The following is a 14,803-nucleotide window of genomic DNA, read 5'->3' on the forward strand; positions in this document are numbered from 1 at the left end:
GGCATAAATATGGAAAGAGAGTTTGGCAAAAAGAAAAAGGAAGGAGAGGATAATGACCAATTAGTATAAGGAAGGAGAGCTCCAAGAGTTCCTTCAAGAAAGGAGAGAATAATGTTGCAAAGGAATTACTACCCAGACAATAAATCGGGGTCGTTTCGGTCAGATGCTTAAGGAATTATAATTAGTTATTTCTTTTTTTTGCAAAATTATAATTAGTTATTTCTAAAGCTATAGAGGGTCTAACAGACCTTTTAGTGAGAATTCAAAATTGCTTCAACTTACAAATAATTCCTTCAAGATTTCAAAATCGTACCAAAAGTATTGTATGTGTAAATAAGTAGGGATTGTTTGTTCAAATGCCAAGGAATTATAATTCGTTATTTCTAATGTACTGAAGATGGTCTAACACAACCCTTTTAACGGAGATTTATTACACGACAAATAATGCCTTTAAGACTTAAACATTTGTGCCACATTAAATCAGGATCTTCGTACAAAAACGTATCAAAAAACATTGTATCTGTAGCATGCTTCTTAATATACAATTGGAAAAAGAGCTCCTCACGTGCGAGCATTGCAATGCTCGAATAATGACTGCCGCAGCATCTGGGGACCAAGCCCCGTAAATCTCTCCTCACCCTAATTATTTTGCGGAATTGATAACGGCCGAACGTCAGATTTCTGACGTCCCGCGCCGAACGACCTTTCTATCGTCGGATCTAAGCACAAATCTTAAAGTGGGAGTTTACGGCCACGTCCGAGTGAAAGCGTTCGGTAAAAAGAATTCTCATCCCGAACGAATCCCGCCGCCGCATTTCTCTATTCCCCTCCTTATCCATTCCTCTCAGGCCGCGCCCAACCACAGAGTGAGGCGGAGGCCGACCGCCGTAGGTCGCCGCCATGCTCGCCGTCGTGGAGCACCAGGGCGGCGTGCTCCGGGTCCGCGCGAGGGCCGTTGTGGGCGGAGGCTGAGGGCCGCGGCAGCCTCCACCGCTCCACGGACACGCCTCCATCTGCACGATCCTCGCCGTCGCCGAGCTGACCGTCGTCGCCGCCATCCGAAGCTTCCGTCCCCGAGCTGACCATACTCGACGCCGACGGAGTCTGTCCTCGCCGAGCTGCGTCTCCTCCGCCGCACACCTTCGCGTCCGTCGCGACGGCGCGGCCATTTTCAGGCGATAACATCGCCCCTCGCCCCGGCGCCCACCTCGGTCGCGTCTTCTCCGAGAACGGCGTCCATGAGCGACGGGACCCTCCTTGTCTTCTCCGACTTATCGGACGCCGGGGAACTCATGCGTTGCGCGTTCACCCGGAGGCGACGGCGCCATCCTGCGTGGCGGCACCCTCCACGGCCATGTCTTCTCCTTGCACGGCGACCAGGCGCTGCCCATGGGCAACGGGACCATCCTGCTCATCTTCTCCGGCCGCTCGGGCTTTCAGGAACTCGTCTGCTGCACATGACCTCTCGAAGGACAGGTTCAGTTTTATGTTACTAGCTCAAAACTGATGGTGATTCACCTTTTTTAGCTCAATCCATATGATGCAATTTTTGTATGATTCATTTTCTCAGTCATTCATGGATTGCAGAAACTTTTTTACTTTCATGTGATGTTAATTGACCAATTTTGCATTGCATTTTTTTAGAAATTATAGTTGATGGAAAGGCAAAATATGTTTTTGCCATGCAAACACAAAATATGTTGCCATGTTGCCTCAACTTTTGCTGTCCCCAATTTAAATTATTTCTTACCATGGCAAAATATCTAATATCTTGCCATGGAAACACAAAGTATGTTGCCATGTTGAAATCATGTTTTCATTGCCATGGAAATAGAACATAGTATTTTTTGCCATGTTTCTGAAGTTGTTAGTACTATTTCCAAGGCAATTTTATAGATGTTGCTCTCAATAGAGTTAATTTTGCCATGGCAAATTAAACGAAAACTTGCCATGTGAATAAAAGTATTTTTGCCATGGCAAAAATAGAGTAAATTTTGCCACTGCAAATTAAAATAAAACTTGCCATGTGAATAGAAGTATTTTTGCCATGGTAAAAATAGAGTAAATTTGCCATGGCAAATTAAACTAAAACTTGCCATGTGCATAAAAGTATTTTTGCCATGGAAAAAATTAGAGTAAATTTTGCCATGGCAAATTAAACTAAAACTTGCCATGTGAATAGAAGTTGGCAAAAATAGAGTACATTTTCCATGGTAAATTAAACTAAAATTTTCCATGTGCATAAAAGTATTTTTTGCAATGGCAAAAATAGAGTAAATTTTGCCATGGAAAATTAAACTAAGATTTTCCATGTGAATTCAAGTATTTTTGCCATAGAAAAATTGTGTAATTTTTGCTATGGGAATTTTCCAGTTTTCGATTTCCTAGTATGTGTGCAATTGCTAGCTTTTTGAATACTTGTGTCTTTTGGCGTACGCTGGACCTTTTTTAGACCACTTTCTTTAAACTGCATGTATTGACAAGTTGCTCGTGAATGAGGGGTTCGGGCCGGTGCGTTTCTGCACCGAACGATTCTGTTCGGTAGAGTGCTGTCCCAGATCCGAACGTTTCGTTCGGTCTGGCGCTTGCCCAGGCCGAACGTTCGGTCCTTATCGAGGTCCTTATTTTGTCTCCCCCGGTGAATTCAAGGGTGGGCCCACACTAACTAATCACCCCCCGAATTCAATTGTGGGACCAACACTAACTAATCTATCACCCTTGAATTCACACGAATTAACCATGCCCGTACAATTGATATGAGTTTTTACTAGACCTTTGTGCGTGCCTTCCTGCCGTCGTCGGGTGACATCATTCGGATGTTGTTGGGTCATGCTGCTAGATATATTGGTGGATACGCCATTATCTCTCCCGTTGCAACGCACGCACGGGCATATGTGCTAGTGGTAGTTAAAGGAAACATATACACACGCAAGCCTTGCCGCGGTACCACAGGGAAGGCGGAAAAATTAGAGTGGCCATGGATTAAGGATAACACAAGCGGTCTGCAACTCTGGATGCCAAACGAAAATCTTATGTCTCAGTTTGGCAACACATTTCCATAGCCACTGTAAAATTGTGCGAGCTTTCTTAGGCACCATTAAGCTTTATATATACTAAGTCGTGAAACCCGTGCATCGCACGGGCTAGTTATTAAATGTTGTCTTAGAATCTCAAATAATAGAACATAGTAATGTATGTGTACAACTACTTTGGCTGGACATACCATCTAAAACTAAAAGAATTGAGACACCAGAAATATGTTTGAGGGTGGATTTTCATATGTTGCGAAATTTCAGATTTTTGGGGATCATGTTTCATACGTGTTTTTTTAAGCCAGCTGTAGAACACCCAAGAGTAGCCACACCTTTTATTTGTGAGTGCTCGGCAAATGTTATTTGTGTGTGTCTGTGTTCACACGTGTGTGATAGCATGCTGTTGGATCTTTATAATGTCTCTATTTCCAATATATGACCAAAATAATTAGAAATCCGAAATTAATTTCATGCATGAACGGTCATCAATCAAGCATACATTTTTTTAGCCTCCTTTCAAAAGCATGTGTAGTGGTCTAACACATTGCTTTTTTGTATATTTATGCAGCTATGGGATTTGAAACATTTATGTGCACTAACTATCTTGGAATATTCACACAGTTGGCAGTGAGTCCATTGTGAAATACTCCGTCCATATAGAAGTCAGTCACATTTTAAATATGTATTCAATCAAACTTCTGTTGAATCATATGTATAATAGACATGTATCATATGTCCCCAAAAATATTTCTAAAATCTTACAACAGTTGATATAGAGTGTTGACTATATTCATAAGAAACTTTCGCAGGCTAGGCACCATTCGTCAAGGGCTCTTCTAATCGTCGCCATAATATATATCCCATTTTAAACATATCCTTCTTCTTTAAAATGTTACTATTCATCTCTTGCTAATTTTTCTGGTGATAAGGTTAAGAAGATATTTGATTTGTTTTCTGTACTTGGTGGATCTTCTTCCAAAGAGTTAATAGTGCTCGACACATATGACCAACTTGCTTGGTTCAGAGTGTCACAGCCATATATGGTAGGGCAAGCCTGAGTCTGAACATCCTTTTAACTGGACAGATGCATAACAGGTGCCTGATGATCTCAAGCTAACACATATATAATGGACATAAATACTCGTCCGACCACCTTGACACTGAAGCCTTTGTGCACATCAAATATGATTCAAATGCAACAACTTGCAATCCAATTGATATGCCATAATAGTTGAATAAATTAAAATAAACTGAATACTTTTTTTAGTGAATTCAGCTGCGGTAATTCTTTATATTAATTAAGGGAGGAGATTAGATAACAATACGAAGTGGTCAGGATGACCATAGAGGCAGGATGGATTCTTCCGAAAAGAGAAAAGAAAAATAAACAAATAAGAACATTTGGACATACGGTTATATGGGTGGCCCCCATGACCTCCATTATCACTTATCTTTAGGATCTTGCTAGGTCCATACAATATAATGTACAACGGTTTTGCCCCTCTTAGGCCGGCCGACTTCCAATCTTGGACGCCTGTCTTCAATCTTGACCCCTGAATAATTGTTAGTCCTTGGCTTTCTGGTGATAGTATTCATAGGCATGCATATTGAGAGGACATTTTCATCATGCAACCGCTTCTACCTGTTTTTATGTATGTGGTGTATGTGGACAAATATAATTTACTAAGGGACCATGCAAAAGACCAAATTATGAACTTGTACTTCGTCTTGCAGCAAACATGATATCATCATGTACTGTGGTTGCCATTGGACGTGCAACCGAAGTCATAGTTTGTTGCGTGTGCCGTTGCGCATATGGATGTTGATGCCCTTTTGAGAGGGGATCAAGGAGAGAAAGAAACAAAGAAGGTAAGGAAATAAATGGATAAGTAGTATGTATAGATGGTGTTGTAAACTCATAATTAAAACCAGCAATAAAGATCCTGTAGGGCTTGAACAGCTATGGCCTTACCTATGCGATCACATGCATCCACATATGCTTAGTTGCTTCCACATGTATCCATCGCCTAATATAGAACTGTTCCGTCCCTCTGGTCGACATGGCTGCTGATCCAATGACTGGTGAACGGCCAATGTAGCTCATCGGTTTACTTCTGTGCTGCCACAATCCACGTATCCTAGCCTGCTACTGAAAAAAATGGAATTAGTGTATAGTAATTAATTAGAAAAGCACACATGACTTAGTTGATTTTTCCCCTGACTTTCGTATGATAAATTTATGAACTAAAGGGGTTGCTTCTTCAAGTGCTGATCCGGAAGCACCAGACTGATATATTAATTCAGTCACATCAGTCTTCATGAATGTGCATCATGGATTAGATGGATTATTGTTGGGACAGCACCCATGTATAGGCGTGTGAAATATGAAGGCCGTATTTTCCAAAAAGAGATGAATGCACCGGTGAGCGAATCCTAGTAAGAAGAAACACTTATGTTCCAGATTAGTAAGAAGATATCTCGCTTCGTGTGACATAGTTCTTCTAGAACAACGGCACTGTGACCGGTACCAGAGTGCCAGGATGGCAGGAGGGCAGCCAAACATCGGTCTCCGCAAGGTGGCGGCAACGAACGATCCGTTTTGCATTGACCTGCCGGTGGATAATGACCAGAAGGAGAGGGTCAAGAAGGGGATCAGACGCTGCAGGTGACCGAGCAACTTCTCAGGCCAACTACTAATCAATGAATGGTGTGGTTGAGCAACCTCTGTTTGCTATGACAGATTTCCCCGATGGTGCAAAGGTGCTGCTTGTGGTGGGGCAAGGATCTTGACCACACCAAATCGAGACAACAATAGAAGTTGCAAGGAGAGAATCTAGTAGAAAGGCCCTGTATCACTAGCACAAAAACTCACAGGCCATGTCAATTAGATAATCAAAGAACCGAATTAACGAAATTGGTTAGAACAAAACAAACAGAGTTACTTGAGTACCAACGCATCTCCTTCAGATTGAAGGGCAAAAACACATGCATGAACGGTGGCGTGCCGCTGGATGGCGATGGTGGCTTGTCTTGTCAGCTTGTAGTTGAGGGAGGGCCGATCGAGCTGTGGACGGATGGAAGGTCAAGACCGCACAGGAACCAATTGCATGCTTAGATATTGGTTCAGCTTGTTCCTTTTAAATGGGGAGAGGAAGGGGTCGTGGAGGTATAGAACTATAGATTAGAAGAAGACGGGAGTTGTCTTTATCTTTTACAACCGTGAAAAGAGATCGTGGACCTGAGTTGTCTTTATCTTTTACAACCGAGAAAACAGATCGTGGACCTTTTTTTTATACAGAGAGAAAAGAGATCGTGGACTGTCGTAATAATTTGGTCCCACAAGATTAACGGCTCCTAATTACTAATTAACGTGGGAATTACTTGGGAGTCTGTAATTAGTATAGGTAGGTAAGGTATAGGTATAGGTATAGGTATAGATAGACTAGTCATCAGCCTGTGCATTCACACGGGCTTGTTTTCTAATCTGCAATGGGTTGAGTTGTAATCCTGCAAAACATTGGCCTGTTTTATGTCATTATTCATTTTATTAAGTCTAGAATTAATTGACTAGATATAATCGTAGGAAACATGGCTAGCAACGATGAAGGATAGGGTTCTGGTGATTGCGACACGTCTACCTGGCGGCAGATGAATTTTTGAGCCTTGCCGACGATCAACGAATGTTGTTGCTGGGCCGACCTGTCGCATCGGGGACTGATACCGACATGCAGACTGGCGATGAGACTGAGACCGGCGCCGAGACTAGCGGAGCTGGTCTAGAACCGAAAGCAAAGAAGCCACGACGCCCAAACCAGCTCATGACTACTAGACTGGTGGTCACGGAGATGGACGACAGTATTTTTCAGACAATAGCGCCCGAGGAAGCGCGATCGTGCTACGGCAATCAAGTAGGCTGCATCGTATGGACAACTGCCACGATCAACGATGGGAAACTACAGAAGATAGACAATATGAGGCCCTCCCTCCTAAAGAAGCTGCACCAGATACTGTTGTTCCCGGGCCGGAATGAAAAGGATTATAAAGATCCAAATAAGGACCCGGCAATGAAGAAGATAAACAAACACGCCATGACCAAGTTTAGCGACGCGTTGGGCGCCTCGAAAACAAGGTTGAAACATCGGATTGTCGACAAAAAGGAACCATACTCCGAGATTGTAAAGGATAATCCGACAATCACGGGAGAGCACTTTGAAAAATTCAAGGCGGCTTGCGAGGCCGAAGCTGTCAAAAAAAAGTCGAAGTACATGAAGGGGCTTCAACAAAGGAACATGGGGCGCCACCACCTCGGAAGCCGTGGTTACGGCGGGAAGAGGTCCATATGGGCCAAGGAGGACGCGAAACGCGAAAGTCTGGGCATCCCAGACCCCTTGGCGGACTTCACCGTCCCGCAGGAGCGTGACGTCCTCGGGGCACGGCACCATTGGGACTCAGTCAAGAAGGTTTTCAAGACAGACCTAATCACGACGGAGTTCATGAGACTGCTGGTAATTTTAGTTTCTGATCAATTCGACTGCACGTTTAGTCATATTTGTAAACGATCCTTGTTCCTTTTGTAGAGAGAGTAGCACAAGATTGCAGCCGAAAGCGACTCACCGTTTGAGGTGTTGGCGAGGCCCAAGTGGGACACTCCATTCAATCGGGCATTGACCATATTGAAAGGACTCCCGGTGGAGAATCGACCGTCGTATGGACGCGTGCACGGTGTCAAAGACGGCGCCACGTGGAAGAAGAAATATCGTGAGACCAGAGAGGAGAGAAAGGAAAGACGGAGGTTAACTGAAGAAAACATCAACCAGAAGGTTGAGATTGTGGTTGAGAAGAAATCATCTGAGACAGTCGCAACTGCGATAGCTGCCGCAAAACAGGTGGTTCCAGATATGTCTACTGTCTTGGTTCTGGCCGTTTTCAATTGGAGCACGCAAAATCCAGAAAAAAATGCAGTAGACTTTCCCCTTGCTGACTTCTTCGGGAGCAGCTCGACTAGCGTTGCACCAGCACCTGCACCTGCTTCGGCACCGGCTCCGACACCGGACGTGCTCAGCGGTGCTTCGTCTTTGGCTGAGCTCGACGCCCTCACGGTATCTGTCACACCGGCCCTCTTCAATAAATGTATAATCTCCCATTTTCGTTGCCTTTCGGATATCTCACATCGCAGAAATGTCTTTGCAGGCCAATGTAACCCCATGCACCATATTGTACAACATCCGATACCGTGAGGTGGACGTGGGGAAGGTGACGATAATGAAGCCGAAGGAACCATTGTTCCACGGCCGACCGATCCCCCCGGACATCTTCAAAGTTTCCGTGGCCAGTGTCAAACCAGGCCAGGAGAATTTGGCTCCTTCGGTACTAGGGGGAATGACGACGAGATCCCGCAGCGGCTTGGTGATTGCAATGGGTGGGTCCTATTGTGGCCAAAGAGTCTGCTTTGTTTGGAGACGGCCGGGAGCACACACACGAGCATGTAGTTAGGTATGAACATCAACACCCCACCTACGCAATTAGCGCCGGCTGTCGTGCTGGGTGATAGCGGACGGGGTGAGGAAGAGGCTCCATTTGTCGCTGGTGACACCGCCATAGATGAGGACGACAATGACACTCAACAGTATCTCAATACTGGCGCCTACTAAGGGTTTGAGCGTCATGAGTCGGTGCCTGAATTGCCGCCTCTGGAGGCTGAACATATTATAGACGACCTTCCGGTAGCAAAGAAGCCTAGGAATACACCGAGGAAAGCCAACAAAGCTGCTTCTATGATCCAGCCGCCTCAGCAGCCTCGGGTTCAAGGCCGTATAGATATCCCCGGAGCGGCAAAATGGCGTATCCCAGTGAACCAATCCTACCGAAAGCAGTGCTAGGGGCCAGATCTGACAATCTAACGAGACTTCATGACGACGTGTTGCGGATAGAGAAAGGCCTCATCGCCTCGAAAAATCCAGGATACCCTCTCTACGTGGTTAACGTACCGCGGCAATTGTCGTACGTCGACACATTCCCCTCAAAGAAGTTTTTCCTTCGATTCGATTAGATCTTCAACATGTTTCACTTAAAGAAGCTGGATTTTACGTTTGTCCGCCTTTATGCCTTGCACATGAACTACCTCATCGGGGTTGAGCAGATACCTCATATCTGTGTTGCTGACCCGTACTTCATGCACGAGGGCTTCTTGGGAGTCCGCGCAATGCACCGTGAATACGCGAGGAATACATCGTCAATTTCATGCTTGGAAATAAGGACAAGGAGGCGATTCTCGTGGCTTATCATCCCGTGTAAGTCATCTCCGCAGATATCCTTCCTTCGATTTCAATCATTCATTTGAACGATGGAGTGTAATTAATTTGAGGTGTACTTATTTTGCGCAGCGGCGGGCGCGCCGTCCTCATCATCCGCTACCCCCGATACTGTGGACTCATCGAAGAACATTAACAAAAAGGATTACACCCACATCAAGTCTGTTCTCGACAGTGCTATGTTTTACTACGATGCACGGGGTGGAGAGGTCAAGGACAAGAAGAAAAGGGACGGCAGGCCCATAAGACCCACTTCAGCTGCATCCAGCAACCGAGTGATTCTCTTGATGATGGATTCTATGTCCTACACCACATGATGGAGTACAGACGAGATCACCAGAACCTTTGCATGTCACCTAAATTCAGCGATGCCCATATTCTGCAATGGGCAAAGAACTTAGGAGATATCGAGGATCATCCACTTCAAGATGACTTATATCACTTCCAGTGCGAACTTGCCCAAATCATCATGAAGGAGGTCGTCGAAAAAACAGGTATGTTCTATGAAGAAGGACAAATGACGTGGGAAGACTTCCGAACACGCGTAGCCGCTCAGCGTCTCGACCTGAAGCCTTTCACTAAGCTCGGGCACTGTCTCCTTGACTTGGATGGATGGCACGACATGTTGGAGTGATTTTCGAAATAGATATGACAATGTGTCCGTTTAGTTCATATTTCCTGTATGACGGAACTTTGAGTTATGCACGACGAAACATTATTTGTGATGTAATTAAACCTTCCTCCTCGACTAGCGAAGATCACTCTAGTTAGGGCATTTTGGGTACGATGAACTTTGTTATTTATACTTATGATATGTTGCTTCTATTTTTTCCAAGTCTGTCTCTTTCTGTTGCTCAACTATATATGTTTCATATCATCGACTCATGTGACGATGCAGGTGCATAGATCATCGATGGCGAAGAAGTTCTACGCCAGGAGTATACGACGAGTGGCCGGAGTGTCAGGCCTAGGTGTACCGGTTTCCGGTTTCCGAGCAATAGCCAGTAGTTAGTTTAGGTTCACGCTAATGCGAGAGAGGGATACAAACTCATGTACTGCATAGTTCCGCTCTCACTCATAGTAATAGCTCTTCTCGCGTATATCATTGTTTAGATGGATGACGATGTAGTTGCAAGTAATCGAGACTTGTATCGCAATTTTCGAGATGATGACGAGAGACCACTTTGTGATGGATGATGATTATGATGATGACATGATTTGATGAGACTATTTGTATGTATATGCTATGATTACATTTGTATGTGTATGATACGCTAAATATTATTGTATAAAGCTGTTCAAATACAAAAGAAATATGCAGAAAAACAGAAACTAATAAAACTAGCAGTAAAATTATTAATTAACAGGGGACGCACATGTCATACACTAATGTTAATTTAAGAGTTTTAATTTATTAAATGGTTAATTAGGGAATGTGGGTCCCGGTGTCAGTGGGTTAGTGGGGGTTCATTAGCCGGGGGTTAGGCCATTTAGGCCGGCGGTTTAAGTGAGCAGTGGTGGAGCCAACCGGGAGCTTCGGCGCTGGCGGAGCAGCGGGAAGAGGCGGCGGCCGCACGCAGTAGTAACGTAGCAGTAGAGCGGTGGGAGGCACGGCGGCGAGCACCGGGACAGGGGCAGTCGGCGCCCCCGAAAGAGGGCGCGGGGGAGCATCGGGACTCGCGGCGAGCGCGGGAAGGTAGGGCGGAAAAGGGGATCATGGCGCGGCGCGCGGGTATGGTCGTGCGCGGAGCGGGGGCTGGTGCGGTGGTGGGCGTCCCGCACGGCGAGGGCACGGCGCGGCGCGGTGAACGTGGTGGAAAGAGGAGGGAAACGGGGGTGTCTCACAGTGTTGCCGAGAAGGGGCTCGGCCTGGCTTGAGGACGCGAGTAGGGGAAGGATACGAGGAGGCGACGCAAGGTTCAGCGATGGTGAGGTCTTCAGGCGGTGGTGGTGGCGCACGGTGATGGCGCCGGTGAAGGGGGGCTTCGAGCTCATTGCTCGTTCACGATCCAGATCGGGCCGGGGAAGAGGAGCGAGAGGGGAGGTGAGCCGGAGACAGGCGGCGGGGAGGAGGCCTGGCGACGTCGGCGGGCGATCCGGCGACGGCAACAGGGTCTATGGGGGCAATACCCTCCCCGATCCAGATGGGATCAAGAGGTGGGGAGGCTGGCGAGGGGGTGTGGTGGAAGTGGGGCGATCGGGCTTGGGTTCGATGGGGAGTGGGGGGTTAAGGGAGGCGGCGGGGCCAGCCTAGCTAGCCTAGTGGCCAGCTAGGCGAGGCCACACGAGGGGTTGCCCTTTTGCTTTTATTTGTTTGTCTTTTCCTTTTTCCGTTTTATCTATTTCTCATTTACTCTAATTGTAAATTATATAATAAGCATCTAAATTAGTTCTACTAAATATACCACTGCCACCAAAAGTTTGGTACCCAAATAATTTAGTTAGAAGATTTTTACTATTTTAAAAGCATTTAAATAATAGTTTAAGCCACTGTTTTTTTTCATTTTAGAGTATTTAAACATTTGATTAAAGTGTGGTTTCTTCACCATAATTACTTATGCATTATTTGTCACCTCTCAAAGATTTTAGTTTTAATGTTTGAAAACTTTTGATGTTTGCCTTTATTTTAAATTTGAATTTGAACGGGATTGAATCATTGTGAGGTTAACAACAGTAATCGTGGTTTAGTGACATCATTAGCAGGGAATTGCTATAGCATAACTAACCGGGCATTACAAAAGCTAACCCTCAAACCGCTCGCAACCATCCGGGCATGGTTTTCCATCCAATACGGTGCTATATTGGAAATAATAGTTTAAGGTTTTGCTACATCGGTCGTCCATGGCTAGTGTTGGCGGCGGCGCTGCTTTGTTTTCCCCTCTGCTGTTTGGTTGAATCCGTTTAATTGGAAAGAAAACGATTCCAGATCTGATGGTTAAATGCAATCTAATCAAACGGCCGCGCTGTGTCCGGCCGAATTGATTGCGCCGGTGCGCCGGCGCAGATTAGTCGCCTTTGGATTATTACCATGATATATAATAATAAGAGGAAATTTAGGTTCATACTATAGCCAAACAATGTGCCAAATTAAAATTTAAACAGTGGGGATATTTGATCAGTAAATTAAATTTTAAATATAAATTATTAGGCACTAATATTAAGCATTAGAGGAGTATATCAGACATGGTCATGTAATGAGTTTCCGAAGTGTATACATACGTGATGTTCCTTTTTTTTCTATTTTCCAAGTGCATGAACGTACGTGTGTGTATTCTTTTTTTTGTAAGATTTGACACATATCTTTCCTAGGACAACACGTTCCTTGTTTTTTTCTAACTTAACAGGTTTCTTGTTTTTTTTAACTTAACATGTTCCTTTTTTCTTTGAAGTCAACTTAACACGTTCCTTGTTTTTGTAAGGAAGAGTCCGACTTCTTCTTGACTATTTTCCCTGGGATGCATGCAATCTTTTTAACGTAAGTTTTTTTTGATGAGGAAACAAAGTGGCCTCCAGATGTATATTTTTTCAACGGGGTGGAGCCAGGGAGCACGTACGTGAGAAAATCTCATCCTTTTCCCGTTTACATGTATGTGTTTTTCTTAGTTGGTGCATGTAGCGTGAGTTCTCTTTTTAAAGAGGCCCACCATTTACCAAATATATTTTCTTTAACATATGTGCGTTCAGATGTGTCACGTACAGTCGTTGGAGGCCCAGAGCATTATATATGTTACATAAATCTAACGGTCAAGATAATTCTATTTGTTAAGATTTACCAGGATTGAGGGCTAGTAATTTCTAATTAACGTGCAATTTTCTAGCATATTTACCTTGCTCCTGGTTCACCTTATATTACTTTTAATATATAAATAGATGCAACATAAATATGTAGACAAGACCTGTGTTTGTCTTTTATTCCCAAGTTTGAACTAGTATAGTTTGGGTTCTTACATGATAGTGCATGTCACATTATTTTTTCACCGCTACAACGACCAAACCATGGACTGAGAAAACGGTGTTTCATATATCTAGTACTAGAGTTATTTTCTTCTCAGTTAGTACCGAAGATGCCAAATGGCGCGATGGTGCAATATGGAGGGATGTAGACATTGCACATTGCAGGTAGCGTCTGTAGCGCTAGGTTCCTTATTTCCTCGAACTGGGGCAGTTGTTGAGGCTGGACAGAGCCCTGGGCCTGTGGGTTTTGCTGAGATGGCCGGAAGGAGCCCTGGCCTAATGGATATTGTTGCAGAGGCTGTTGGAAGGAGACCTGGCTCGATGGTTGTTGTTGTTGTTTTTGTTGTTGATGCAGAATAATAGCATGAACAACATTGTGGATGGCCTGGCACTGCGACTGCTCAGGGATCTGCCATAGGTGCTGACAACACAATTCTTGCAACAGCTGGTAAGTACTTTGTTGCAAAACTTGTGATCTTCCATGCGCTATGTTGTGTTGCTGCAATACAACATCCATGCATGGAATCAGTTGTTGTTGCAAAATTTGTTGAAGGATTTGTTGTTGTTGTTGTTGTTGTTGTTGTTGTTGTTGTTGTTGTTGTTGTTGTTGTTGTTGTTGTTGCTGCTGCTGTGAAATTGGTTGTTGTGGTTGCGAATACTGTGGTTGCGGTTGTGGATATGGTTGTTGTGGTCGAAATGGTTGTGGCTGCGAATATGGTAGTTGCGGCTGCGGAAATGGTTGCAGCTGCAGATATGGTTGTTGTGATGGAAATGGTTGCGGCTGTGGATATGGTTGTTGTGGTGGAAATGGTTGTTGCTGCCCTAGAAATTGTTGTTGTTGTACCAATGGAACTTGCTCTTGTGGCTGTTGCTGAGATGGATTTTGTGGCTGCAATTGTGGCACTGGAACTCTAACTGCAGTTGTGGCAGTGGTCGCCACGATTGCAAGGAGGGCAAGGATGAGAAAGGTCTTCATGGTGGATTTGGTATTGACCACAACTTGCTTGGCTTAAATGATGCGCTCTACTTATGAGAATGATGGATGAGGAAGGATGATCGTCATGCTATGGGGCTATTTATGGCTGCCATGGAATGATCTCTTTCACAATTGGCATTTGTTTGTGTGGAAAGTGCTTGGATGCTTCTCAAAATCATCATTTGGTATGTTCTGTTTGGTGGCACTACTTACAAGTGTATTCTTGGACTGGTCATTAAAGTTCCTTGTTGTTGCACTATCATTCCACCACCAAAAAGGTGTGATAATATGCATGACTCATCTTATTCACTTTACAGCTCAAACACTAATCTAGATTGCCTATTTTTCTGAAACTAAGTTTGTAATTTTCTGCAAATTGTTACGCATAAACTAGATAAGCATGGCTGTCACGGTACTTAGTTTGTAATCTTGTGTGGTCTGTTAAGATAAATAAGACTAGTAATGTAACTTGCTTTAGTAGGCTATGACTCGTCAAATTCCTTTTACATGTCAAGTGTTGTAGTGTTCTA

The 14,803-nt window shown here is 44.5% G+C and overlaps 1 protein-coding gene across 1 annotated transcript; it reads right to left on the reverse strand.

Annotated features, from left to right (window-relative positions):
* Positions 1 to 13,227: 13,227 nt before the first annotated feature.
* LOC125516192 (alpha/beta-gliadin-like) lies at positions 13,228 to 14,353 on the reverse strand. The gene has a single exon (XM_048681674.1). The coding sequence runs from the start codon at positions 14,271 to 14,273 to the stop codon at positions 13,392 to 13,394; it is 882 nt and encodes a 293-aa protein (XP_048537631.1). The 5' UTR covers positions 14,274 to 14,353; the 3' UTR covers positions 13,228 to 13,391.
* Between the last annotated feature and the right edge of the window lie 450 nt (positions 14,354 to 14,803).

This window comes from Triticum urartu, chromosome 6 (assembly GCF_003073215.2).
Source record: "Triticum urartu cultivar G1812 chromosome 6, Tu2.1, whole genome shotgun sequence".
NCBI classification, from domain to species: Eukaryota; Viridiplantae; Streptophyta; class Magnoliopsida; order Poales; family Poaceae; genus Triticum; species Triticum urartu.

Coding starts and splice junctions, on each gene's coding strand:
- LOC125516192 (XM_048681674.1), bottom strand. CDS start 14,273: ATGAAGACCTTTCTCATCCTTGCCCTCCTTGCAATCGTGGCGACCACT.